The sequence below is a fragment of the Dermacentor silvarum genome, chromosome 2 (assembly GCF_013339745.2).
Source record: "Dermacentor silvarum isolate Dsil-2018 chromosome 2, BIME_Dsil_1.4, whole genome shotgun sequence".
NCBI classification, from domain to species: domain Eukaryota; kingdom Metazoa; phylum Arthropoda; class Arachnida; order Ixodida; family Ixodidae; genus Dermacentor; species Dermacentor silvarum.
This window is the reverse complement of record NC_051155.1, coordinates 209,490,035-209,516,966: the sequence shown is the minus strand read 5'-3', so window position 1 is coordinate 209,516,966 and position 26,932 is coordinate 209,490,035. Positions and strand designations below refer to the sequence as shown.

At 42.0% G+C, this 26,932-nt stretch overlaps 1 protein-coding gene across 1 annotated transcript; it reads right to left on the bottom strand.

Moving 5' to 3' along the window:
* Window positions 1-28: 28 nt before the first annotated feature.
* LOC119442516 (probable isocitrate dehydrogenase [NAD] subunit alpha, mitochondrial) lies at window positions 29-26,675 on the bottom strand. Its single transcript, XM_037707421.2, has 10 exons — window positions 26,543-26,675; window positions 25,521-25,664; window positions 21,796-21,968; window positions 16,540-16,669; window positions 12,861-12,994; window positions 11,466-11,568; window positions 9,161-9,225; window positions 8,932-9,013; window positions 4,601-4,753; window positions 29-3,010 (listed from the first exon to the last, which is right to left on the bottom strand). Exons 1-10 carry the CDS (start codon window positions 26,567-26,569, stop codon window positions 2,924-2,926), a joined length of 1,098 nt encoding a protein of 365 aa, XP_037563349.1. The 5' UTR covers window positions 26,570-26,675; the 3' UTR covers window positions 29-2,923.
* Between the last annotated feature and the right edge of the window lie 257 nt (window positions 26,676-26,932).

The window sequence follows — 26,932 nt, the reverse complement described above, 5'->3', positions numbered from 1 at the left end:
AAGAACGACTCGGCACACTTTTGGCAAATGTGTATCTTGCATCGCTTTTATTAATGCAAGTAGGATCTAGTTACAGTGCGAACAGGAAAAGTTCTCTAAAACAAAACAGAGCTGCAAAACAAAGAGGGAACAGCATCGAATGCCTCCCTCTTGCCATCATCGCAACTGTGTGTGCTAGCGTGCATGTTGAAAGACTAGGCGGCGTTGAGCTATGCACGTCGAATTGACTCTTAGCTCTTCGCACAAATGCCCTCTGCCTGGCATGGTTGGTGACGAGGTGACTACAAGCGAAGGATAAAAATTTCACTCTTACAAACTTCCTGTAAAAAGTGCATGTGTGGCCAGATGAGACAAAGGCAAAAGACAGGTCAATGGCTAAATGCAAAGATGCAGGGTGCACATTCTTAAAATGACGATTACACGCAAGTGTATGTAATGTATTTAAGGTACAGGATTCTTATCTCTGCAAAGTCTGAGCAGTTTGAACTTTAATATAATGGATTTGCACACAGGCATGGTTACTTTAGAGCTGCTTTGTTGGGTTATGAGACTATATTTCTGACTAAACGAGAGAGAGAGAGCGAGCGAACTGCTTGGCCTTACATGCTTAAATTTTGCACCAAAATTCTAGTTTAATTTTGCGTTTTGACAAATACTACATTTAGAACAGCTGTTTCCTAGAATGCCAGAAAAAGCAGTTGCATAGCTTCTCTCACATGCAAGGACTGGCAGGGTATGGCAATCAAAACTTTACACAAGACCGTATTGGCAAGACGCAGCAGAAAAGACAATTCTCTTCACACACATTTTTGCACGATTTGACGTATGAAATCTCCCACAGTTCTTTACACATTCAGCAGTACCACGATTCGCCCCGCCAAACGTCACAAAATTTTTCATGAAGTAAGAGAGACAGAGAGGGAGAGCAAAAAGGAAAGACGGGCTGCTTGTAAACAGCAGAAATGAGGATTTAGACGAGTAGCACGACATTTCAAGCAAAAGTGCATCGCAAGCAACAAGCTGAGCTCGATAAATGTTCTGGAGCAGAGCTGTTGGCATAAAATGATGCAAGAAAAAGGACAATATAAATAAGTATCAAACAAGGCGTGCAACATTTGCAACATGTGAAAACACATTTGTAAGAGCGACTTCCTTCTCTTTGCTTCAGAGAGCATCAGGCTAATGGAAGACATTTAAGCTACCTTCAATAAAGTCTCCTTGGAACTGTCTTTAGGTATTGGACACTCACTCAGATTCAAGCTGAAGTTTCATCATAATCTCAACACATAATGTAGTGGTCAGATTGCAAATTCGTTTACTGATGCCAAATCATTTATTATATTTGGCTAACAAAATGACTAAAAATAGGCCACCATTGAAGAAGCAAAGCCTATTCCCATTGCCTTTGAAAAAGTGAGAAATATATGGAACTGGGTAAACAAGAAGTGCTTGATCTCTCAGAATGTCCTAGGCAACAATAAAATGAAGAACGCTAAAGCAGCAGCTGGCTCTTCAAGAACACATGCTAACAAACAACAAAATAACAACCCCTGCAAACTGTTCCTTGCACTTCGTACGTTGACTACAGTACAAGACCACAAGATATTTCTACCGCACAGGCACTTTTAATACAGTGCAGAAATACCTCAAGCGCTTTTTACCTTAATTCAAATGGGTGGGTAAACTTGAATAATTACCATTCCAGGGTGTACTCATTTTGCAGGCATGCTTATTGAACATATATGTGCAAATAAATGATGTGCATTATCACCTAAACAAAATGTAGCTCAGTTAGCATGTTTCAGATTATACCTTCATGACAAGCTCAACTTTTCGCAACGTAGTCCCATGAGTTGCTTCAGTGAAAACATAAGCTAACAAAGAAGAGAAGACTTGAAGCTTGAAGTCTATTGGTGCACCAGCATCTAAAATCCACCAATTTTAGAGTGATGCTGTAAAAATTGGGGAGTTCCACAACCTTTTTGTGCAGCAGCGGCGACGTGTGACAGCAGGGCCAGTATCAAACATCAGCTCGGATACAGCTCAGATATAGTGAGATGTTTACAAGGCTCAGGTGTACCAAAGGAATTGCATCAGCTATCGTGAAGTGTTTGCAAAGACTCGGGCAGATTTCAGGCAGTAGCAGAACAGACCCCTAGGACTTCCAATGGGTACAAAGTAGAGCTTCGTTATCTTTGACACATAAGCTACTCAGAATTGATACACCCGTGAAGTTGTAACTTTATCTTTAGTTGCACAATGTTCTCTTCGCTAACAAGGCTTAATATGGGGGAAGAAAGATAAAGCGAGAACCAAGGATCTTTATAACAACGAAGTTTGTGACGCTCTTCAACAAAACCATAAAGATGTAACTTGCAGAGACTTCTCACGTGACCCAACAGCCTCTGCAATAAATGGCCACCTCAGAAGTGGTGACAAGTCTTGTCAGTACACTCAACAGCAGCGCAGCATGAAAATAAACACAGTCCCGAAAATGTGCCTGCCTGAATGTTTCTTTCTTCACATACACCTTTGTTGGCTCAAGAGAATCAGCTCATGCGGCAAGTCATGCGTGCGCAAAAGTAAGAGCTACAACGTACTCAATGCTGACCATGCAGCTGGCTGCTGCACTAAAATCAAGTCGTGAACAGACCACACCGGGAAGTGAATTTGACAATCTACCAAATCTGGCATCGAAATTTCGCATTATGTGAAGAAGTAGTCAAATTTTGTAACCAGCGACTAGGTCTACTAGCTTCTACGGACCGCAGCACCACATTACTGAATCAACTTGAGAAAAAGGGCTTTCAACAAAACAACAAAGAAATTGCATTTCTATTGTGCTCTTTTCTACAGCTAAACTGTCATTATGAAAGACTGTCTTTTCTCCTGGCCGGTGATGGTGTAGATCTTGCTACGGTGGCTACTTCTTGGCAGCAACTACCTTGGAACAAATTTCCGATGTGAAGTCAGAACACGTGGCATTGCCCCCCAGATCAGCGGTGAGGTACTGTGGCAAAAGAGAGAACGAAAGGCCATGAAAAGTCAGAAACAGCTGTTTTCACAAAGGGTGTTATTGCTTCACAATACAATCGAGTGGGATAAATAGGCGCAGACGATCGCAATTATGCAGCTTTACGAGCAATAAAAGCAACACCTCTACATAAGCGATGCCATTAATGGGCTTCTCAAAGGTAATCTTCTATTCATAAAGCTCAATTATATGGCTTGCTATTTGTAAAGGCTTCACTTTTGTCAGTCTAAACCTGCTTAGTTTCAATTAATTAAGTTGCCAACAAGCACCACACAGTCTTTAATTTTAAGAAGTTGCATTGAGTAAATGTTTGTAACAAATATAGAGAAAGAACCAATGTAAAAGAAGGGCTTGCAGCACCACAAAAAGTACATAAAGGTGCTGGGTCGCAAGGAAACAGTTACTGCAAGAGTCACGAAATGCGTTCTATTGCAGTAATTTTATGTTCATGCTAGCCAACCTTACTACCCTGTACATCACCAAATACATACTTAATATTTATGCAGTGAAGCTCTCCTCCCCCCGTTATTTCCTGTTGACTTTTGAGATATCATAAGCACATACAATTTTAATATATGAGCAGCAATGAAGAGAGATTAAAATGCTGCCATATTTGAAATACAAAAAGAGCACAAAGTTATCTCATTTTCAGTTCAGTGCAAAACTCCAAAACCAGTAATTCACTTCCATTGATGCTACACTCATTTGCTGGTGTTTTATTCAACTTCCCAGCTGAATTTGGGGAAGCAATAAGCTCTGCAGAAGCCACATGAATAGCCCAATACTTCGGTACGTCTTGTAGCATGTGAAACAAATAAGCATAAAAAGACTGCTGATAATACAGCAGCGTGACATCATCTCAAGAGTGCATGTATGTTGTATGTATTAAAGTGGGCCAGCCCTCACGAAATGAGCTAACTTTGTCGTAAGCACACATTACTGTGTGCTAGCACAGTTCACTGGGACTATGGTGGCACCAAACTGCTTCAGCATAGTGCAACTATGTCAGCACAGATGCATACTTCACAGAGGAAACTGGTATAAATTTCCTTTGGGTTTCTTCTACTCGAGGAGAGCTGACAATTTTCCGCTTTAAGAAAAATCCTGTTTCCTAACACTTTATTCAACTTCTGATCATTCAAACGTCAATGATAAAAAGACAGGATATCTGTTCCTAATTGGTCGTCAACAGTAGTCAAATAGGAGTGCTCCCTTCTTCGACCCTGTTCATCGCTTCAAAGTCTCCATTGTCCAGTAAACCTTTGTCTAGTTCGTGATTAGTTTAAACCACCACGAGTTTATTGCATAGCATATTTTACATGTCATGACACTAGCCTGAACCCTGCTTGGAAATTGTGCCTCCACGAACAGGGTAGCCAACCAGAGATAATGTCTGGTTAACCTCCCTGTCTTTCCTTTACCTTTTTTTATCTCTCTGTGCCTCCATGAACTTTGTTTGGGCTAGTGCCCTAGGGAGTCCTTAAATAATCTCAAGAGATTTGAAAACCACACATCTATAATATTACTTTGCTTCCACCAGGTGTGGCTCATTGGTCTAAATCCCACCTTTCCTTCCCGGATTGTGTCGAAGCAGGCAGTCTCGATGACATCAGCAAAGTTTGTGAGCTTCATGTGGCGCAGCATCATAACAGCGCTGAGCAGAAGAGCAGTTGGGTTTGCCTTGTTCTGGCCAGCAATGTCTGGCGCTGTCCCGTGAACCTGCAAACCATCAAGAAGCACACGTGGCTTGAGCGACACTGAAAACAACCTTTTTTTCCCCACTCAAGATAGTTCAAATGATGTTTAAATCCAGTAGCGTTAAAAGTACTAACACTAACTGATAACTGAATTAGAATGCTGTTTGTGCAAGTACATTGAACAAGCGTGGCCATTTCCTTCTTTTAAGACTTTCAAATCTTAATATAAAGATACTGCGATTGTGTTTATTTACTGAAAACTTACTTATTTATTGACCCTTTTCACGGAGCATCTAGAAATGAGATGACACTTTCAGCGGCACACCACACGTTGCCTCAGCGAAAGCGCACGAGTATGAAACCATTACCACTTGTGCCCTGTTTCTGTGCGATCAGCTGTCACAAATGCAACTGGGTTTTCACACACGCACTGTGCTCCATTCATGCTGCAAAATGTGCAGTGGTGGATTGAAAGATGTGTGTCGTAACTGGCTGCAAAACTAGTGACTGGAATGAATATGTGTGACCAAGTTCACTGACCATTGCTAAATATGGACAGCCTGTGTTGCCCGCCCTTCTCGATCCACAACTTTCCTCGTGAATAAAATACCGCTGACCTCCAAAGAAAAGACTTCCACCCCGGAACGTCGGCAAGAGTGGGTACCACTCATATCTACACACATCTAACCCAACTCGCACGCAAACTTATGCACACTCTATTGCCAATGTATTGATAACACGTGATTGAACGCACACTTGAATCAATGCGCCAAAGCATGGGTGACAGCAACTACAGTGACAGCACACGAATGGTCGAAGCTGAATGTTTCATGACGGTTCACAGGAGTAAGCGAGTTACTAGCGATAATACATCTTTGCTACAACCTATTACAAAGTACTGATCAGCTACATTCCAAGCCTTGTGTGCAGCAAGAACAAATCTGTGCAACTGAGCATACCCGCGAACGATTATGCAGAAAATAATCAAATAGTGTCCGCGGCGACAAACTTCACCGAGTCAGAAACATGACAAGCCACTGCTACAAAGTATTTGCCAAATAAAGAACGAAGTTCAAGACAGACTGATCCTGATTCAATTCATAAGCGGAAAGTTTGAATAGCTTGGAATACATTTTTAGCCTTGCTTTTAGAACAAGCACCATATACACTGTTCGCGCCATTTGGACAAAGCTTAATGAGCTCTGAAAGTGCTTTTATATGTCCTCTGAAGCTGTGGCAAAAGCTTCGTGTCGTCCGCCTAGTCAACATCTACAATATTTCCCGAAACAGATGTTTCCTGAGCTGCACCGGGCATCATGTACATCCATTGAAAATAAGGAGGCAAGAAATGGACGCGTCACCACGTGATCAAGCATGGCAGCACCCATTGTATCGCCGTGAAAAGGGTCAATATCTATGTGGTCAGTTATTTCTATGGGAATGACAATAGGGACCGTTCTATTAGACTGGAATAGGAATATCTGCCAAACAGAAGTTCTGCATGTTAATTGATTACGAAACGTATGAAATGAGGGGGGAGGGGGTAAAATTTGCTAATTAATAATCTAATTACATTCAAGCATGAGACAGCCACCAAGTTCATCACAAAAATACATAGACTTAATGAACTTCTCAATAAGAGCAAGGTTTCAGCAAGTCTTGTCCCCAAATGTCTCAAGGTCGACTAAAGGAATAATTGCATAGCGCCTCCGAATATCATTGCTCGGCATTTTGAGACAAATGAAGCAAGTCTTTAGCTGTAAGCCGGCCTAAATGGATCATACATACTTATTTTCATGCATTGCCCAGGCCAAAGGACATTCCAAGGAGTGAATATGTACACTCAACAGTCACTATAATGAAAGGAACTGCAAGCCAAAAGGGCTGGACACATGACATCCTTATTTAGGAGTGAGGATCAAAATTTGTTCATTGTTTATCTAGAAATGGGTAGCACACAATCATAGCACTCAGTAATTGTTACATTGTTTTCATCAATTTTGGTAAAGGCAAGGCACAATCTGGTGAAGAAGCATCAGCAAGAGTTGTTGAAGAGGGTGGTGTTATGCTGCCTCTGAACACGACACTTGAAGTACATTGTAAAATGTTATATTTGACGTACTCAAGCAAAATCCCCACGGTGAAGATAAAAAAAAAAAAAAAAAGTGCGCTCATTACTTGAGTACATATTCAGTGATATTCCATCTCACACTGATAAGTTCATTACATTAGGAATGAGAGAGAGAGAGAGAATAAACTTTTATTCTGAGCAAGCGCAGTCTGCATCCTAGGTGGGCAGGTACCCGCAGGCCATGGCAGGGATGCGATTTTTTTTTTATGCGCGCTAAGTAAGCAGCAAAAGGGAAGTATATAACCAATGAATGAATTGAATGGTTAGATGCGCTGCAGCGGGGGGCTTCGGGTGAGCTTTGACCACCCGGTGTTCTTTGATATGTACCATGCACCCAAAGCGTGCTAGACAGGAATTTTTGCATTTTGCCCTGATCATAATGCAGCCGTGGCAGCTGGGAATCGAACGCACAACCCATGCTCAGCAGCATAATGCCAGTGCGAATGAAATGCTGGCATTTGGGCAGCGAGTTGCACGTGGTCTCAAGCATGAGACTCCATATTTTGACCATTTTAGAAATGCCGCATATGAAGTGATTCATTTTCACTAAACTGTGTGCTGCAGAGACTGCATATTGTGCTTGAAAAGGATGATGAAACTTTGATAAAATCGCTACTACAAGTTTGTTGCACATAATGACGGACGAATATCTGTGATGAGGGCACTGCTATTCCTCTCCACCACAATGCCGCACCAGTGTTCCCAGACGAATGATAAACCTCATGCAGCATTTGGGGGTGCAATGATTGGCCGCACAACCAGCAGCTCAGCATCATGTCAGACTGTCATCTTTTCCTCTACACAAAACAGTAGTTGCCCAGGATCACTGATGTTCACTGCTGACGGGACCATGACTGGTACCATGACTGGGACCATGATTTCAGGGAATAAGTGGTAACATCCTTCAAAGGGGCATGCAAAAGCTTGTTCAGAAGTATAATAAATGCTAAATATTTGTAGAAATTATTTCCAAATGTAAACAAGTAATCTTAGGCTTGCCTATATTAAATTATATTTTATTCCTACCCTCGAGTTGTTTAACCCCCCTTGCAATAATAATTTGTACCATATGCGGTCACTGATCCTGCTGCTAACACCGTGTAAAATCTAAGTGCATCTAGATGGGAGACTTTTCCAAGAGAGAATGATGAGCGGCACTTTAAAACACAAACCTCCTTTGATGCCACTTCCAACAAATATAGCGGAGTGCTGCTAGTCCATTGTTAGGGCAAACATGCAAGTACATGACACAAGCTGATTCCCTTGCATAGCCAGCCAGCAAACCTTTGGTTGCAGAGCAGAAGGATTGCAGCAGATGTCACTGGTTCTTTTCTGCATGCTCGCACAGTGCATCATCATTGCTTCCACAGGCAACCACCAGCTGGAACAGCTCCACAATTTCCAGTGTGTGCTCACATGTTCTTTAAAGGTGAACCACACATTACAAATACTCCACAAGCAATGAAATTAGGGATGCATGACTGATTCAATAACCTCCTGATTATTCAATTAATGCTTCACATGCAATTAAATACGTCGACGTCATGAGCAAAATGAGCAAGCGCCGATGCCCCTGCTTCACTTATTGAACTGCAGGAAAAGAAATGAAAGATCAACCTTCAATGCTCTAACTAAGACGGTCACCATGCCTGTGGGTTTCTCAGGGCAGAAGCCACCTATGGGAACAGCTACACTTTGAGCCAGTGGAGGAAATATTTAGCACCACGCGGGCACCTCTTCAGTCTAGCTGGTACGATTGACTGCCAATAAGTAAACGAACTCTCTACCAGTACAAAATGTTAACAAGCTTCCTTGCCTCTGCAGGTAGATCTTCAACTGTATCCGAGTGAGGTGGGTATGTCCACTGAGGCAAAGTGTCTCTTACAGGCAACTGACAGTTCAAAATAGTGAGTTTTTTTTTTCAGTTTACACACACACACATACACAAAAAAAAAAAAACTTATGCTGAAAATTAAAGGTGTCCAATTAATTGGACTAAAATTTTTAGTTGAAGCCTAGTCCCTAAATGAAAGTTGGAACTGCTCACAAGCCTAACCAAAAATGCTCACCGATTCAAAAATTGCTCCATCATAGCCAATGTTCCCACTTGGTGTCACTCCAAGTCCTCCAACAAGACCAGCACACAAATCACTGCAATGGAGAGAGTAGCATGCCTGTAGTCAATGACTTCATGTCTTTACTAGATGTGGCAGCACGCAGGGCCAAGACAGGCGGCTCCCTTTGTGCAACGATGAGGCCGTACGACCTTAACAGTTGTGCAACAACCACAACACTTACCTGAGGATGTCGCCATAAAGGTTGGGCATCACAAGAACATCAAACTTAGATGGATCCTGAACCATCTGTAAGGGTGTAGGACACAAAAATGCGAGCTTAATCAGTATCTGCCTGCATTTGGTTCTTACATGAGTAACATTTGCATGAAGAATTTAAAAAATAGAGACATCAAAACTACGATGGCCGCAATTACAAAGTACAGTGGAATCTCTTTAATTTGAACCCACTTAATTCGAAGTTCAAGTTTATTCAAACTAATGCTGTGATCCCGTCAAAATTACACGTATTTAAATGTGCGAAAACGCCCAGTAATTAAACCGAATAAATTCTATGATTGATTCGAAAATACTGTGTCGGCGAACATGCTCTCAGTAGTGCGAACTTGCGCGGCAGCGCTTCCGACCTGGCAGTGTGGCCCGTGTGCAGGCTGCTGCTCCAGTCTCCCATTGCAAGAACCATATTTTGGCGTGTGCATATAACCCACAGTAAAGATTCAAACAATATAGCAGTAGTTAATGCAATTTTGCCTTGAGGTGCGGCTTCACAGCAGCGATCATGTTTCCTAGAAGTGTGGCTTCATGGCAGCGTGGCGTGTGCTGCCACACTTCCGGAACTTGTCACTTGTGTTACTCAGTATTACTCCATTCAGTAAGCTTCCTTTAATTCGAATTCTGTATAATTCGAACAAATTTTCAGGTCTCTTCGAGTTCTAATTATCGAGATTCAACTGTATTATACCGTTACTGCATACGGAGCACATATTGACACACTTATGCCCGTAGCTTGCAAGCTCATGCAAGTTCATTTGCAGCCTCACCTAATACAGGCTTTCTGTTAAACTTGTAGCATTTACCAGACAACTCTTTCAGCATCAGAAGCCAAATCTTAAATGTGTCATAGATCAGAACACAAGCCTCATTGAAGAATAAGTTCGCTGCCTATAGTGTTACAAGCAAACGACAGCTTCAAAGTGGTGGTGCACAACAGTGAATTACATCCTTTATCATGAAACATAAGCAGGAACTGTGAAAGCATGCCTACTGTGTAAACTCTATAAATTGCCTCGATAATCATAGACCAAATGGAGGAAAAGCACGAAAATTAACAGCAACAATATTCACTTCATGTGTACCACTACACCGTTATATAAATCGTAGCATTAAATCTCAGTTACACAGGCCCAACATGACCTTGATGCGTATCAGTTAACTGTGTGAGTTTGTATTGTGGACAACATCTGAAATTTTTAAGCAGTACTGACACAAAGCTTTTGTCCGGTGTTTCTTTCTTTATTAGGTTGTTATTTCTTTATTAGATAGTGGCCAGTAATTATGCTATGTAGCTGCAATTCCTCAAGAGTGCCACAAATAATTACAGCCCATTTAATACAGCCTGTTCAAAAATGCATGTCCAGTGCAGCACAGCTTCGGATGTGAAAAAGGAGGCTCATCACGTCACCGAACATGGAGGTGCCCATACAATGACCATGCCACCGAAAGCTGCCTAATTGACCCTTCCAATTGCTCTTATCTTGCTTGGCACCTGTGCTGCTCACGCAGGAGAAGCCCATACACAAGCTTCTTCGCGGCGAGTTTTTGTGAACTTTCAATTGTATTCGTGACTCCGTCCATGCTCTGGAAGGTTGATGCCACTTTTGAAGGACCTTTTTGGACTTTGTTGATAGCCATGAGGATGCTGAACTTGCCTTTACCGTTGTACATCCTTATTCCATGTCATCATCACCCCTCATCCAGCCTTTATGTCCCCGTTGCCCCCTCCCCCTGTGCAGAGTAGCAGGCTAGAGCATGCTAGCTCAGGCCGACCTCTCTGCCTTCCTTCAAATAAATTATCTCTCTCTCTTATCTTCCAATTGCTCACTTTTGAAAAATGCAGGGGAACACACTCTCCCCATATGTCCCATCATGTGCTGAATGGCCACGGCTTCTCGCAGCCCGATCATAGTGTATGTGTATGTGTCAGTGATATCTGGCACCACCGAGACCAACACAAAAAGTTTCGATGACCTAACGAGTCTCCTTTTTTCAAGACTTAAGCTGCACTGCACATGGCACATGTTTTGAGCTGGCCACATTAAAAGGTAATGTAATTATTTGTTCTGCTATCGCGAAATTCAGGCTCCATAGCGTAGTTACTGTAAAGCAATAAACACAAGGCAAGAATTTGTCCGTACTCCTTTAAACATAAGAGATTTAGTACAACAGCTGTTAAGCGTAGCACAACTAGGTCAAATTTCTTTTGAAGAGAACAAAGCCGACAGCCACATCATTCGAAGCATGAGACTCACATTGAGGCACAGTGTGTCCAGGTACATCTCATTGTACTTGACGGAAGGGTTCCTCTCAGCTGCTTCTCGACAGCAGAGTAGGAAAAGGCCATCAGACATCCGCCTGTATAGTACAGAGGGAGGAAGAAAAGGAATAGAAAAGTTTCTAACAAATTCCCCAACCTTCGGCAGATACTACACCTTGTGTACCTGCAACCTATGTACTAATCTAAATCAATATTGCCTCACAGTTAAAAAAAGAAAACTCATTGCAGAAAGAAAAAAAAAAGTGCTTTACGTTCTCTCTCAGCTGAGTTGGTGACAAAATGCACAAACCTGCTTACAAATGGAAATTTATATTGCTTCACTGTTTAATCGAAACAGTGCTTGATAAAAGCCAGATTTCTTTTTTAGCCCTTTCCTTACATGAACTTGCAAAGAATTTCACATGCTAAAACATAGCCATGACTGTTCGTTAAAAAAAAAATAGAGAGAGAGAGAAATAGATGGACTTTTTCGCTATCCCCTACAAAGCATAAAAATGCAGAAGCACTGGCATCCCCAGCAGTACATTTTTGTTAAGCAGCCAGCTTCACCGTTGTTTGCTTATGCTTGTCTTCAAATTTAACCTTACACTTGACGAAGAAATTTAAACATACATAAAAACTTGAGCCTTGCTAAAAGAAAGGGCTGAGTTTCGAAATGTTAGGTTACCTTAGTGAACCGAGTTTTTACTCAAATTTGGTTGGTGCGTAAATTTGCCATGCCAATTTATCCCTTGCCCAATCACACAAACCTCTGCCGAAAGTTCATGTTTAAGCCTCACACACCCAATATATTAATAACATGTGACAAACACACTATTACAGTGATAATAATGGCAAGCATGAGTGATGCTCATATTGTGCAGTGATGCTAATGTGCCTTTTCAAATATGAAATGACATGCAACGTGCAAGACGCTATTGCCGTAGCAGTAAGTACCATTAATGTCTAAATTCAACTCTAGGTATGGCCATGTTGCAGTGCTGCAAACGAGTAAAGAAAATGTGTGCAAAATGTACTTACATTGTCGTAAAATATAGATACCTCCAAGCTATGGCATTCATTTTTTTTTTTACATTCTTATAAGCAATTTTAGTTTAGTTTTGGTCCACAAGCTTACAGCCACCAATCTAGGATGTAATACCAATACACTTGCTCATTTTTGTGCATGGAAAAATAATTGAACTCATCCTATAAGCACCTCATTCAGCCATAACCTCACTGGCGCAAGCTGCTTATGATGGCATCCCACCCACATCTACTTCCCTAAGCTAGAGTGGAGAACTACTCTAAATATGCAGTAGCTACAGCATTTTTTAAAGTGTACAGGGCTGTGCTGTTAAGACACACTGCAAAGCAAAGAAATGCTTACATGATGTTGGCCTTGTGCACAGCAGTAACCATGCTCCGGTTATTTGCTTTGGCATACTCGAACGCATAGTTGGCAATGTTTCTTGATGCAGGCTCAGTGATCAGCTTGATGCTCTGCACCACTCCTGGTACAATCTGCACCACATCGAGGCAGAGCTCAGGGTAAGTAAAGACCTCTTAACAAAATAGGGTTTTCAAGGCAGATGTCAAGGTCAGCTTGACTGTCCCTCCCTTGCTATGACGCTAAATGAAGGCTCTTAGACAGCAACATTAGTAAACCTCTATACATTTCTATGTCCATCCGATTTGCTACACTCCTGCAGTGCACTATGGTAGTGTGAAACAAACCGGCGATGCTCAGTGGCCACCTGATGCAATCACACTCTTCTATATGCGTCTGCTGTGCAGTTACAGAGAGAATCACTTGTAATGTTGAACATGTCCCCGATTAATTCCTTTATTAGAGTTCCCACGGTGCCTGTGTGACATTACAAGGGAGGATAACAGACAATATACAACGAATCAAAAATCATGTATACAACATATAAGAGGAAGAACATGTCAGCAAGTGTGAAACTATAAAACAAGAAACAAGGAAGCACTAGTAAACAGAGTTATAATATCTAAAAATGGCTCACTCGTGGTACTACAAATGACATTATTCCATCCCTGGATTGCTTTTAGAAGAAACACATCTGAAAAACATCAGTTCTAGATCACTCTCTTACAGTTCTTGTACAGTTCCTTTACTTTAAGGATGTGATCAACACATGCAAAAATATATGGGTTGAACAGGTATTTATCACGGTCTATGCTAGTCCTGCAGCAGTGGAATCTCGTTGATACGATCTTCACGAGAACTGGAAAATAAAGCGTATCATCCGAAAATTGTATCACCCAACGTATTACGCAACCAAATCGCATTATCATAAGAAGAAAAACATATCCTCCCCAAAAACGTATTACGCAGAATCGTATCTGTATATCACTGAACAATTCCATACACAGCAACCATATCATAGTGTGTTATTATTAATCATGTAAACATATATAAGCACCATATAGAGAGAAGAAGGAGGCTATTAATTGCTTCCTGAAAGAGACAAGGCTACAGTGCTGCCACTAAAATGTATGTAGTATAATGCAGAATTCCTGAAACTGCTTAGACTTCTTCAGTGCATGTTCCCTACAGAATTTCTGTATTGATTTCTGGAGGCCAGGCATTCCATGCTACATCAAACAATTTAGAATAGCAAATGTTCTTAAAGGCACTGGCAATTAAGGCATTGTCTGAAATTGTTGTCATGACATTATGACCAGTTATAGATTGTCTCCGAATTTTAACAATTACATACTGCCCCCTGCTCTTTAAGCCACAGTGGGAACCTTTCCACCTACAGTGAAGTATGGCGCATGAACCTCAATTATATCTCAACTTGTGTCAAGATTCTGAGAGACTGGAGCATTCCAGTTGACAAAAACTGTTACTGTGGTCAATGCAATTCCTTCTCATTTTCATTCCCTGGCAAATGAAGATCGCAATCATGGCATAACCATATGCACATTTTCTTTTCATCCTAATAGTAAGCCCACTGTCACAACAATGCAAAAACCTGACTTTTGTGCAGACCAGCTAGCATGCGAAATTGCCATCAACAGCAGCAAGTTCAAAAACTTCAGGCACTCTAGCTGCTGGGCTAGAGGTGTACTAATGAAAGAACAAGAAAGAACAAGAAAAAGGAAGTTACTTTTGCTGAGGAGAATTCCTAATTAGTTAATGAGAAATTCAATTATTCAATCAATCAGTTCAAGACTGAGATCCAAGATTGATGATGTGCATTAAAGCTGCTAATCAAGAAAAGTAGCATCTAAAAAAAAAAAAAGGCGGGGAGGAGGGAAGCTTTGTTGCACCATGTGGGATCCCATTAACATTGCCATCTGCTCAATGTGCAAACACGACTACCGAAACCTTGAAGCTATCATATTTACTCGCGTAATGAACGCACTTGCATAATGAACACACTCCCAACTTTAGTTATCAAAATCAGGATTATTTTTTTTCTCCCGCGTAATAAACACACCCTGAACATGCTGCCGTGAAGTAGGAGAGACACAGTACGATTCGGCAGTCCGATAAGGCGTCCGGAGGGTACGGTTGTATCGGACACCAAATCGTTCCATGTCTTCTACTTTATTGCAATTGCAATCATATGGACACTCCAGGCACATTTTTGCCGTCGGCGCCGACGAGCACGGCTCTATCTAGCGTTCGAGGGAGAAAAGCGGGGAGGAAATGCGCTGTATTTCGTCGTGCGCATGGTGCCGGTGGGAGGGGAGGGAGGGAGGCGGCGCAGCAACTGCACACTATGCGGCTGCATGCGTCCTATCTTGAAAGCGATCTGTGTTGGCGGCTGAGTCTAGGTGCGACGGCAGCTTATACCTTTGTGCGTGCTCCGTTATCGCCGCTCAGTTTGCGTTGAAGTGATACACGACATGAAGGTCACTTCGCTCGCCAGCGTTTTGACAGCGAGTGCCCGCGGTCGTCGAGTGTGATGTGTTTATGTTTGCCTGTGCACGCTGACACCATGCTTGTTAATTTACATAGTTAGCGAATGTTTGCAAATTTATACGGCCGATAAAACTACTATCCTTACTTCGTATAGCTGTCTACGCATTTGCTGGTTTGCCTTTCGGGTGAAACTGCAACTTTTTTAGAGGTGGCCGCGGAAAAAAATCGCTCAGAATTTTACCCCGCATAATAAACACACCCCCCAACTTCGCGCATATTTTTCTGGAAAAAAAAGTGTGTTCATTATGCGAGTAAATACGGTATGCCTCATGCAATGTACTCCAACAAGTAACATGTCTCAGAAGCGAGATGTCTTAAAGCTACACATTCGGCAATGAGGGATGCCACCATTGGGGTTCCAGATTAATTTTGACTGGTAGTAATTCTCCGAAATGTGCTCCTAAGCCTAAGTAATACACAAACGTCTTTGCCTTACCCTCACAACCACTGCTGTGGCTATCAACCAATCCCATCCCCTTATGCTAAGGAACAAAATGCCATAACCACTGCACCACATAGACCGTTTGTTCAGCTGAGAATCAAAATGTGTTTCACTCAACTGCAAATTAAGCTAAATTGTAGGGTTTAACTACCCGAAACTGCACAGTGGATTATGATGGACCGCATAGAGGAGGGCTCCAGATTTGTTTTCAACCACCTGGTGTTCGTTAACATGCACCCGCCACTGCATGGAATCAAACCCATAACCTTTTGCTCAGCAGCAGGATACCACAGCCACTGAGCCATCGCAGCAAGTCGACTGCAAAGCTCTTGCACATTGCTTGTGAACATTAGGAAATGTAAACTACAGTCTCCCTCTACACAACAAGGAATTCTATGACAGCACATGCATACTTTGTGGTATGTCTCATACATAGGCCAACCTCTTTGACTATTACAATCATGCTACTTTGTGGAGGTGAACAAGATTACATGCGCATATGCAGGTAAAACATCGCTTTTGCACTTAACAAATTTCCATCTTTGTATTTTTGTTATGGGATAGGAAAACAAAAATTGTGCAAGTCCAAACTCACTTGATACAAATAGTCTGTCTGTATACAACACCACCTGAAACAGAAAGTCGACAAGAAATGCTGAGACCACTTGCCTCATGCTCGATGCCACTGTACTCTCCCTCAGTGTTTTCACGGATTGTCACTACATCCACGTCCTTGTAGGGTGTCTCAAAGCCCTCGAGTGAACGGCATGGTCTCACATTTGCATAGAGACTGAACGCCCTGCAAAACAATAGGTGAACAATGTATAAAACTCAAATTGTGACACTTATCATACAATAAGTAGTGCTCAGCAACAAATAGCACAATGAAGGCTGCCCTGTGAAAGGCAACAGCTGTCCGAATGACAAGAACAAACCGTAGGTATAACATGTGGCTAGAAAGATTCAGTCCTTTTGGTAAAGTTATATCAAAGCTCAGTGTCACTGGTTGTGTATCCTTGGCACAACTAGTGCAAGCTTCACCGCATTTAGGTTATAGTGCGGCATGTGTGTCCAGTGAAGAGTCCGGTCGTGGATCAAATATTTTTTAATATCTTTATTCTTCAAGTTATCATGCTGAAAACTTCTGGACATATGTAATTGTATATGCTTATTTGAAATAGGAGGTGTGTTTTTATTTATCTCATTCGATTCTAATAGTATGCATGTTTCCTTTATTTAAGTTTTCTGAAAAAATTGAAGAAAGTCAGTCCCTTCGAATTTGTTAAAGGGCTCCTGAACCACCCCTCGAGCTTGATGGAAAAAAAAAAAAAAAAAAACAGTATGCAGATATCATACACTGCTGTGAACATCTCAGCCAAAGTTTGCAGTCATGCGTGGCACATGGAGTTCACACGTGGAGTGCAAAGCCACCTTTTTCTCGAACACTCTCTTTTCAAACAAAGCTTTTTTCTCACCCGTTTCGAAGTGGCCGGCACCTTGCAAATGTTGTCATATGCAAGATTCCCATAGACTGCTGCTATTGGACGATAGCTGACATTAATCAAGAAGAGTGTGCTTCTTCATACTGTTACTGTGTATGCTTATTGATGCAGTTTACTAAATAGGCTGAAGTAGGCGAAAATTTGCGTTTTGAATTTTGATAAGAATTACTTCCAGACGGTGCCGATTATTGTCTGCTCATGCCCAGCCGTGGCCTCCCGCAAAGAAATTAAACTTTGGCCCCACTGCTTATTGGTGTAGTAGGCAATGGTTTTTGCTAATTTTGATTATATCTGAACACTCAACTAGCCTCGAACCACATGAAACTTAAGTTCAGACCACACGTACGCTTGCCAGAGCGTGCTCAATCCTGGCCGCTAGACGCCTTGGATGACGTCACTTCGTATTGATCTATTGACAGCAGTTTAAAATGTGCAATTTAGATGTGGCTACTATTCGTCGGTCAAGCTGTTGCAAGACAAAGCCGGTCCTTACTGTATCACATGACCAGACTGGAGCCCATAAAGACGCGCACTCCAGCCTGTACACATAGCAAACGTTGCGCACTAAAGTTAGCCACTACAGTTGCATGTAGCGCAACGTCGCGTATATGTTACATTGTGTAGATACCGCGGCTGCTGTGAGCCATTGTGTCCGCAGCGAATGTGTCCATTCACTGCGGCTTGCCGAGGACAACCACGTGCTCCGAGTGGTCTCTGTGGATGACGTGGCTCAAGGCGCATAGTAAGCTAGCACAGCGCCAACATCTGACTGGAACAGGTCATCTACTTCCCGAGTTTCACACCTTCAAAGTGATTGCCATCATGGTGAAAGCTCGTTACGTTGGAAATTCTTTCAAGGTGAGTCTGCAGTGTGGCATCCATCGCTTACCAGATGTGGGCGCTGCCAACCTACTCGCACGAGCAAACATAAAGACAATGTTTCGTTCCACCCTTGGAAGTTGTGTGATTGTCGTAGAGGTAAATGCGAAAGGAAATGTGCTACTCGTGCTGCTTGGTGCAAGTAAACACAGCTGCGCATAGCTAGCTAGTACACTGTAGCACAGCAAAGGGATGAGACATCGTGAGCTCAACTGTAAGTAGAGGGACAGCGTCCGACTTCATCGCGTTGTAGGCGCCAAAATCTGAAGCAGGGGTGTCTACATGAACATCTAAATTCACACTGGAATTGCGTGCTACGGTAGCGTCCAGTAGGCGGAGTGATGTGTGCACGCCCCGCTCTGCCACAGCCTTTGTAGTGCAAGGCATTGAAGAAGGAATGGGAGCACTGCAAAGGGGATCAAAGGCGATTTTTCATTGCTAGTGACTCCGCTTCTGCTGAACAAAATGAAGTACTTTTTTGCGGCAAAGTATTTCTGAAATAGTCTATTTTAACTCCAAATGCATTTCTCAACTTTGATCAAAAGTGTTCCAGGGCCCCTTTAAACAGGTTATCAATGGCTTCTTTGTGATTCAAAAAATCTAATTAGACTAACCTTATTACTCTGTCTACCCTAGAATGAGGGTTAACAGACTTGAAGTTGACACACAGAAAGGCATTGTTCTGGAACTCTTCCAGAAAATTATGTGAAGAAAACTTGCATAAAATTAGAACCAAATGAGATGCCTAAATAAACATGGACTTCATATTCAAATAAGCACATGCAGTTGCATAAATCTACAAGTTCTCAGCACCATAACCTGAAAAATGAAGGTTCATAAAAATGTTTGGTCTATGACATAAGTCCCTACAAGTCCCACTGACACACGCATGCGCATTTGTTGAATCCCTCCTGCTCTGCTGTAAGAATAAAACAGTTGAAGTTCAGCGCCCGACGTATCGTTTCCTACTTTTTTTCTATGTCTTTGTTTTACTGTTAGCGCAACCATGTATTCCTCAGATCCCTACAAAGGACAGCAGTTTACAGGAAGGTGGAGGCTTGAAGTGACAAGTAGTTGAATAAGAATGTCACTGAAGCCAATGTTTTTGCAAGGAGAGTTATTGAAACCTTGGCTTCAGCGACATTCGTTGTTCAACTACTGCTCATCTGGTCTCTACTTAACCCTTTCAGGTGCTGTACACAATCATGTACTCCAAGACAGTGCATCAACAGCAAAAGCATTGATGAAAGTAATGATATTTAAAATGTGTTGCATACGTCTTGAAACAGTTTTGATTGGAATCGTGCTGCAAGTTTGAATGACATGCGCAAAATGGTTTAGTAAAATGAGTGGGAAGGTAAACGGTTGTATAATTTTGCTTGCTGTGGGTATGTTGTTGTATGTAGTGGGTTCACTTCTTTCATTGTTTTAAAGCGTTAGCGTTAAGGGTCCCGTGTCGCAGAAAATCCAGTGCAGGTGTCCGGTGCCGGCGTCCCCGTGAGCGAAAATTCTTGTATATATTTAGGTATATGTATATACCATGCCTAACTATATGACATGCGGTATATGCGGGTTATATTGTCACACCAATCTATCACTAAAATTGCTCATACCTTGCCTTACATTCTTGACAAAGTTATTCCTCGGAATGTTGAGAATGACAGCCCACCAACAAATGTCATGAAACAAAACACCAACAGCGCATGCCTTTTATGTAAAATTTTCTCATACTGAAATATTAAAAGTGCGAAACAGTAAGATAAACCTGAAAATGATGTAATTTTTTTGGCGCGGTTGCGCACTACCTCCAGGATCGGTCCACACAAGAGGCCGCATTTCTACCAGAAAACACCCTCTCAGACCCCAACGCACGGCGAGCCGAGAGAGGGAGGGAGTACGACAGCCCCAGTGTGTGCCAGCGGATGAGTCACCACCCCCCTCGAAGAGTCTTCGGAGCCACGGCCGAAAACGCCGAGAAATGTATAGAAGATTCCCAGGCTTTGTTCATGCTAAGGGAGCCCAACTTCATCAGAAAGTTCGAGAAACACCAGCGAAGGCGATTAAAGCGCCGTGCGGGAATCAGAAGGAGGATCAGACCACGCCGGTGAAGAGATGTGACGTGAAGACTGCAGAAGAAGGGGATTCCCCGGCAAGCTAACCGAAGAGTTCCTCGAGCCCGTCTGCCCCCCCCCCCCCCCCCCCCATTTCCGGAAGAAGTTCCTTCTTCAAATTTGTCTCGAGCTACGCCGAGATTGTCCGGCTCAAGACCAGCACGGGTGAATACGAGTGGACACTTTGTGCTCCTATTCATTCTGTACTGTACGTGTTGGACTCTTAGTGCTTGTCGTTAAATAATTTCCCGAGTTTTCTTACCACCCCTTTGAACTGCATTGTGATGTACCTAGCCGAAGTGTGTATGTAACTGCCTTATTTGAAGAATATATTTTGTTGTGTTTTGACAACTCTGGGCTCTGACTCGGTCTATGGACCACAACCGGCATTTGCTGGCGCACCAGAAGGCCTCTTATTAATTGTCTGTGCTTTTGTGGGATTATTTTCGAAAGCTGATAAGTTGGCTTTGGAAACTGGCCCGGCGTTGGCGCCTCGTTCACAGGGTATGTGACAGAATGCTATTGTGTTCCATTCTTAAACGCGAAGCTTAAGCGCCCTCCAATTTTTTCACAATGTGTTGCACCAGTCGTAATTTTCAAGCAACTAGATAGGTGCTTTTCAAGCCTGCTAGACAAGAAATGATTGATGTTATTGCATCTGATGTTCCTGTAGTGAGTTCTCGCATGGAGTCCACATTCTGTAAAATTGACAAAAGTCACTAAAGAAATTAGAACTCTTAATCTATGCTGCAGCTGTATGCATTTTATGATTCCGAAGATGTAAGAAATGTGGTGAAAGTAAGTTTTCAATCAACAGTATTCATTAGTGCCTGAAAGGGTCAAAATGTTTACAACATAACAGCTTTAAAATGATTTTACTAAATCATTTTAGGCTGGTTACAACTGGAGAAATTAAAGCCCACACTTTCCTTAATTTTGCAGTAAAGCCTTAGCACCTATATGTCAGTGTGACATCACAGATTTCAGAGTGTTTCCTCGAATTAGGGCTGTTTGGCTCTGGAGAAGGATGTGAAACCTGCTGGGAGTTTTTATTCCTTTACAATGCAATGTAGCCTTTCTTTGTGGATAAACAATTAGCCAGACCTCAACATATGTGACATAACAGTGAGCTAGCGCATGCCGATTCCCACGCCCATCGATCATATGTTTATCCATCTTTTCAGGCTTACCATGCCTCCTCTCTCTGTAAGAGTGGCTGTTTTGCTATTGCAGAAGTGTAGTTTGCTTTAGCACAGCAAATCTTATTGTATTACTCTTTAGTGCCCCTTCAAGTACAAACTCCAACAAAGCTGGCAATAGCCTTTTCTTAACAATTTCGACAGAGCACCCCATTTTTGTGTAAAAGTACAAATATTTTACGATTATGAGAAAGATCTGCAACATGCACAAAATCGTAATTTTGGAGCACTTACTGCCTCAGTGCAAGATTGAGAGAACGGTGGCCCTTGCCGATGGGTGTCATCAGGGGGCCCTTGAGGCCGATCTTGTTCTTGTTGACAGAGTCGATGGCCTTCTGTGGGATGCCAAATTTTCCATCTGGCCCCTTCACTGGCGTGACGTCTACTGTTTCCCACTGGATTGGCACCTGATAGCAGAAGCAAATTATTACGCCTGTCAGACAGGTAAATGAAGTGTCGCTTCCATTACCTGCGCTTTGCCTAACCAAGTGTTAGCTTACTTTGGGAATATAATGCAGCATTGTGTCACTTAGCAAAGAAAGTAATTGCGAGCAGCAATAAATTTCACAGTGCAATATTGGATACTGAGTTAATTATTGAGGTGACATTGCCTTTCCAAAACTGAAGGTCTCACCTGCAAGGCCTTCTACAAAATATTTGCTCAAACTTAATGGCACTTTCAGACTTTGCAATTCACCAAGTAAACAGCACCTCCAAACTCTGACAAGGTAAAATGCCAGGATACATTGAAGACTGAGTAGGCAGGACATTATTTTGGTTGGTTTAAAACTCATATGAATCTAAAGTATATGTAGCCATGTACACAATAGTAATGTAAGCACAGTTGTAATTGCCTCTTCTTCTAGCTTTAGAGCACTGATGTTGAGTCTAGCACTCAAAATGAGTAAACCTTGAGAAATGCACTTGCCAGCAAGTGCATTCTGAACGTGTAGTCTGCACTTGCACTTTTGTAGTCACTGGTAGTTTTTCTCGAACTGCTCACAAATGACTAAAACAACACCAACTGGCTCTCACTTGAAGCAACAGTAAACTGCCCATTTAACGGGGATATAAGATGGTTTACATGTTTGCTGGTTATCCTGATTCTTTAACTGTTATCCAGGCAACATGCATTCTGCAATAGTCATTTGTAAGTACATCACCATGATTGTGCATCATGCGATGAGTACAGAAGAAGGTGCGACAAAGGAAATTCATACTCAGGGCAGCTTTTTCCTGCCAACAACATTTTTACACTTCCTCATTGTCAAATGCAATGATGTGATACAAACTGAAAATGTGAAATCAAGAAATGACCTAAGCTCCAGTAATGTACTGTGCTGAATATATCTTGCGAAACTAATAGCATTGGTAAATATGACTATTTCCGAATGTGGCCTCTGGTCAGTTATATTGTGTGGCTGCAATTTAAAAATATGATCCTTAATGCAAGAAGTTTACATAGTCAATGTGCGAATGAATGTAAATTAACAAAATCATAAGCAACTATCGTCAACACTACATACTTCTAGCTTGAGCATATTATACATAATTTTGTTCCATGCAGGCCTGGATGTAAAATGAGATGCCTTGAGGTGGGCGGAACCATGTGTTTGTACTCTACCTGATTTTTTTATGCCTTGTTGGAGTTTTCAGAAAAAGTTGTACTTTTAGTTCAAAATCTTAAATTTTGTTCAATGCACCATTACTAAGGTCTTTGTGCTGCTCCTGGGCACACAGAAATAAAAATATAAATGAATGAATGATGATGTACTTGGTAATGAAGCACTACTTTTTGAACTGGTTCCAAAAACCTAACAGTGCCTTGTTTTGCCCTAGAATAGTCATCACTGCCAATGAAGGCTCAGCATGTGATGTCTAAGTGCTGATGAAAACACCCTACTGCACTCTCCCAGACGAGAATTGTGGCAATCATTTCACCAGAGAAAAGCCAGGCAGTGACAGCCTACTTTTACATTAACAAGCACCTCAGCAAGGTTCCGTAACAGCCCCAGGGAAAATTTAACAGTAATATAAACTGATGGGGTTATATGTCTCGCACCCACACATTGGAAGAAAGACAATGGTGGAAGGTACACATTAATACCAGTATACAAGTGCTTTTGCATTCCGCCCCTATTAAAATGCAGTCAAGACAACCCAAAAGAAACCCACATCCTTATTGCTATACTCGTGGACGACGGTATCGCATTTTCTCAGACAGGGAAGATAAAAGCGGAAAAATAAGTCAAATTTAACACTCACTGGTGTGCTTTCTCTTATTTTGCTGTTGTAAACAAGGCCTCCATAAGTTTTTTTTTTTCTTCTACAACTCCAACTAACACGGCCGAAAACGTGTGAATTTTTAAAGACATGCTTCTAATTGTGCGCACTTTGCCTTCGTAGCTTTCCCTGCATTGCCATAGAAAGTTGTCTGTAAGTATAGCAGCAATACACCAGCCATGAGCTATTACGGTAGGCGAAAGAAAAAAATAAGTTTATTCATGCCGAAAACTATATGTATGGTTACACCACAGTGACTCTTACACCGGTGTCTACTGGTCACTTTCGATCGCGATTGGGCCCGATCCAAATCGAGCACTGCTACACGAGTTCCCTGTAATGCTGACACTTTCAATCATGATCTTGCTCATCAGGATCCAGACAATCATTATCTGTGCATCTCGATCGTAGGCTGACGACCATGTATTTATGAGAGTTGCAGACAATCAGTAGACAATAATAGACTTACCCACAATGACAAACAAAATAATATGCTTTTGAAAAAAATGAGTTTCATGTCACCACTTTTACAGCATATTAGAAAAATTATTAAGTGCTATGGACCCACAAATGACAGCTGGTACACTTGAGCTTACCAAAACTCGATCTGGATTGTTGGACCATGCAGCGGTGATTATTGTTGATTGTGAACGAGCAATTCAATTCAGATCGGGCTTGATCGCGATAAAAATTGGCCATGTGACACTGGTATTAGTTGCACCTCCGAGATGAATGCATGAATTCACTAACCTGGCAGCCTACTAGTTCTACTACTACTAACCTCTAAGCTCTGGAAGTTTCATCAGATTGATTCAAGAGGGTTAACATCCCATGGGTTATTAGTGATGCCATAGCGGAGAGCTCCATGTGAACTTTGGCTACCTGAGGTTCTCCAATGTGCACCCAAATCATGGTATGTAAGCGTTTTTGCAGTATATCAGCATGTTTGCACTCTGCCCCCATTGGAATGCAGTTTCTGCAGCAGCAGGGAATAGAACCTGCGACTGCCATAGCCAGCTAATTGGGTTCTATTAATTATTATTAACCAATAAGTGAGGAACAGTTGGGAGTAAGTTGGAGGCTAATACAACCCCTATTATATAAGAAGCGCAACCAACCAAGAGCTGGCCCTGCTTATAAAAGATTTTTGAGAGTGCTACGAAAAGCAGATCCTTAAATACAAAAGTTCATTGACATTTGTAATTATGTAAGGAAGTGAAAAATAAGCAATGTGTTGAAGAAGACAGAAATATATATAATGTACACTATAATTTAATCCACTTGAGGTCGTCAGGCTTTTGGAAGCCCCTAGGCAAGGTGAAAGATATCCACAGTCCTTAATCCCCATGTTTCTTGCCTAATTGTATGTGAGCTTAAATACGGCCCGCAGTACAAAGCAACAAGTTATACCAACAAGCTTTTTGTGCACTATATTTGAATCATAACTTTTATCAATAGGTACAACCTTCACTAAGTCATGAGGAATAATGACTGCTGTCTCTGTCAATTTACTATAATAGAGTCATAAAGGCAGCCAGCTCAGAGCAGAAAACTGTTACTTACACAAGCAGTTTTGAATATAACCTTCACTAAGTTGATAATGGGAAATATTGACTGCTGTCAATTTCATTACTGACAAGAAGACAGCCAGCTCAGAGCAGAAAAGTATTACTTACACCAGCAGTTTTGAATATATCCTGCACAGCACTGGATATTTCAGGGCCAATGCCATCGCCAGGAATCAATGTCACCGTGCGAATATCAGTGGATGAGTGTCGCTTTGAAGATGCCGCTCCCAAAGTACGTTGAAGCAAGGTCCGCTGCAATGTATACAATGTGCAATAATGGTGGGAATTTGAACATTGCTGCAGGTCTTTTCGATAACAACTTACAAAATGCCTTAGAACTTCCACATGATGTGCTTCTTTATAGGCAAGCAGAGAAGTAAAGGAAATTTTTCTTATTAATGAAGTGCGGCACAGTTCGTAATAGATGTTCGGTGCCACAGCAAACTACGATCCCACAAATAAATGGAACCAACGATGGAGGCGCAGACAATGCAAACAACGACAAAAACATTTTGCGTGTAAAAGCAACTGGGCCAAAGACACGGCCCATTCTTCATGTTTGCTCGCATAATGCGCTCTCTTAACAGGCCCAACAGTTAAGGCGCGGATGTTCGGGCGAAGCGCACATCCGATTCTCACCGCCAGCCGATGCAACAATCGTCCTTATTAGATAGGCAAAAAAACAATAATTCCGAAGCACCGTTACCTCGTCAGGTCACATAAGTTGGGAGCAGTAGTCAAGCGGCGAAAGTCGCCGACCTTGGGGCGGGGTTAGCTAGAAAAGATTGCAACTCAAACGAGTGATGCTAGTAGCAGTCGATCACTCCGCGGATACATGATCGGATTGGCATGGGTCTTTGAAGCTTGCATTAAGCGACAGAGTGCGTTCAAGAAATGATGAGCAAGTGTAAATGTTTCTGATTTTATCCGTTTCGTAAAAATTTGCTCAGGGAGTAACAATTACGGAGAAAATCCACAGAAAGTCACAAAGTCACCATAAGGTCAGCCGGCACGAAAGGATCCAGACAATGAGAGAGTAGGTTATGAATTAAAGTCGTTACCGCTACATTCCTTGCAATCCAACATTAGGCGTTGTAAGGAGAACGAGTGGATAGCCAAAAGTTACTCACAGAGACATTTCTTAATACACCAGGCATTTTGCGCGGGGTAAGCTTGTGAACTGCAAGAGCACGAGTTAAAAAAGAAACTGGCTCTTCCCTGCCGTTTCTCCTTGCGCTTTTGCTTGGCTACAAAAGTAACTATATATGAGCAACACACACACATTCAGACTAGTTTCTTTTTTTTTTGTGTAACACATTCGCAAAAATCATATTTAAAATACTGTTGTATAAATTATAAATTATTTAAAGCGTCTTAGAGTGGCGTTTACTTATGCCGTAATTTGCGCGCAACGTTTCATACCCGTAGCGGTAGTTTTATTTATTTTATCGTAATCCAGCAACACTGGAACACGCATGGTGGGGTTTGCATCGCGTCCCGTGCTACCCTATCCCGTGTAC

What these genes read in the sequence shown, in the direction of transcription:
- LOC119442516 (XM_037707421.2), bottom strand. Translation starts at nt 26,569, where the DNA reads ATGCCTGGTGTATTAAGAAATGTCTCT. An exon ending in CTCAATCTTGCACTGAGGCA is followed by an intron (nt 16,670 to 21,795) that starts GTAAGTGCTCCA and finishes ATTGTTTTGCAG; the next exon opens with GGCGTTCAGTCTCTATGCAA. An exon ending in CTTTATGGCGACATCCTCAG is followed by an intron (nt 9,014 to 9,160) that starts GTAAGTGTTGTG and finishes TCTCCATTGCAG; the next exon opens with TGATTTGTGTGCTGGTCTTG.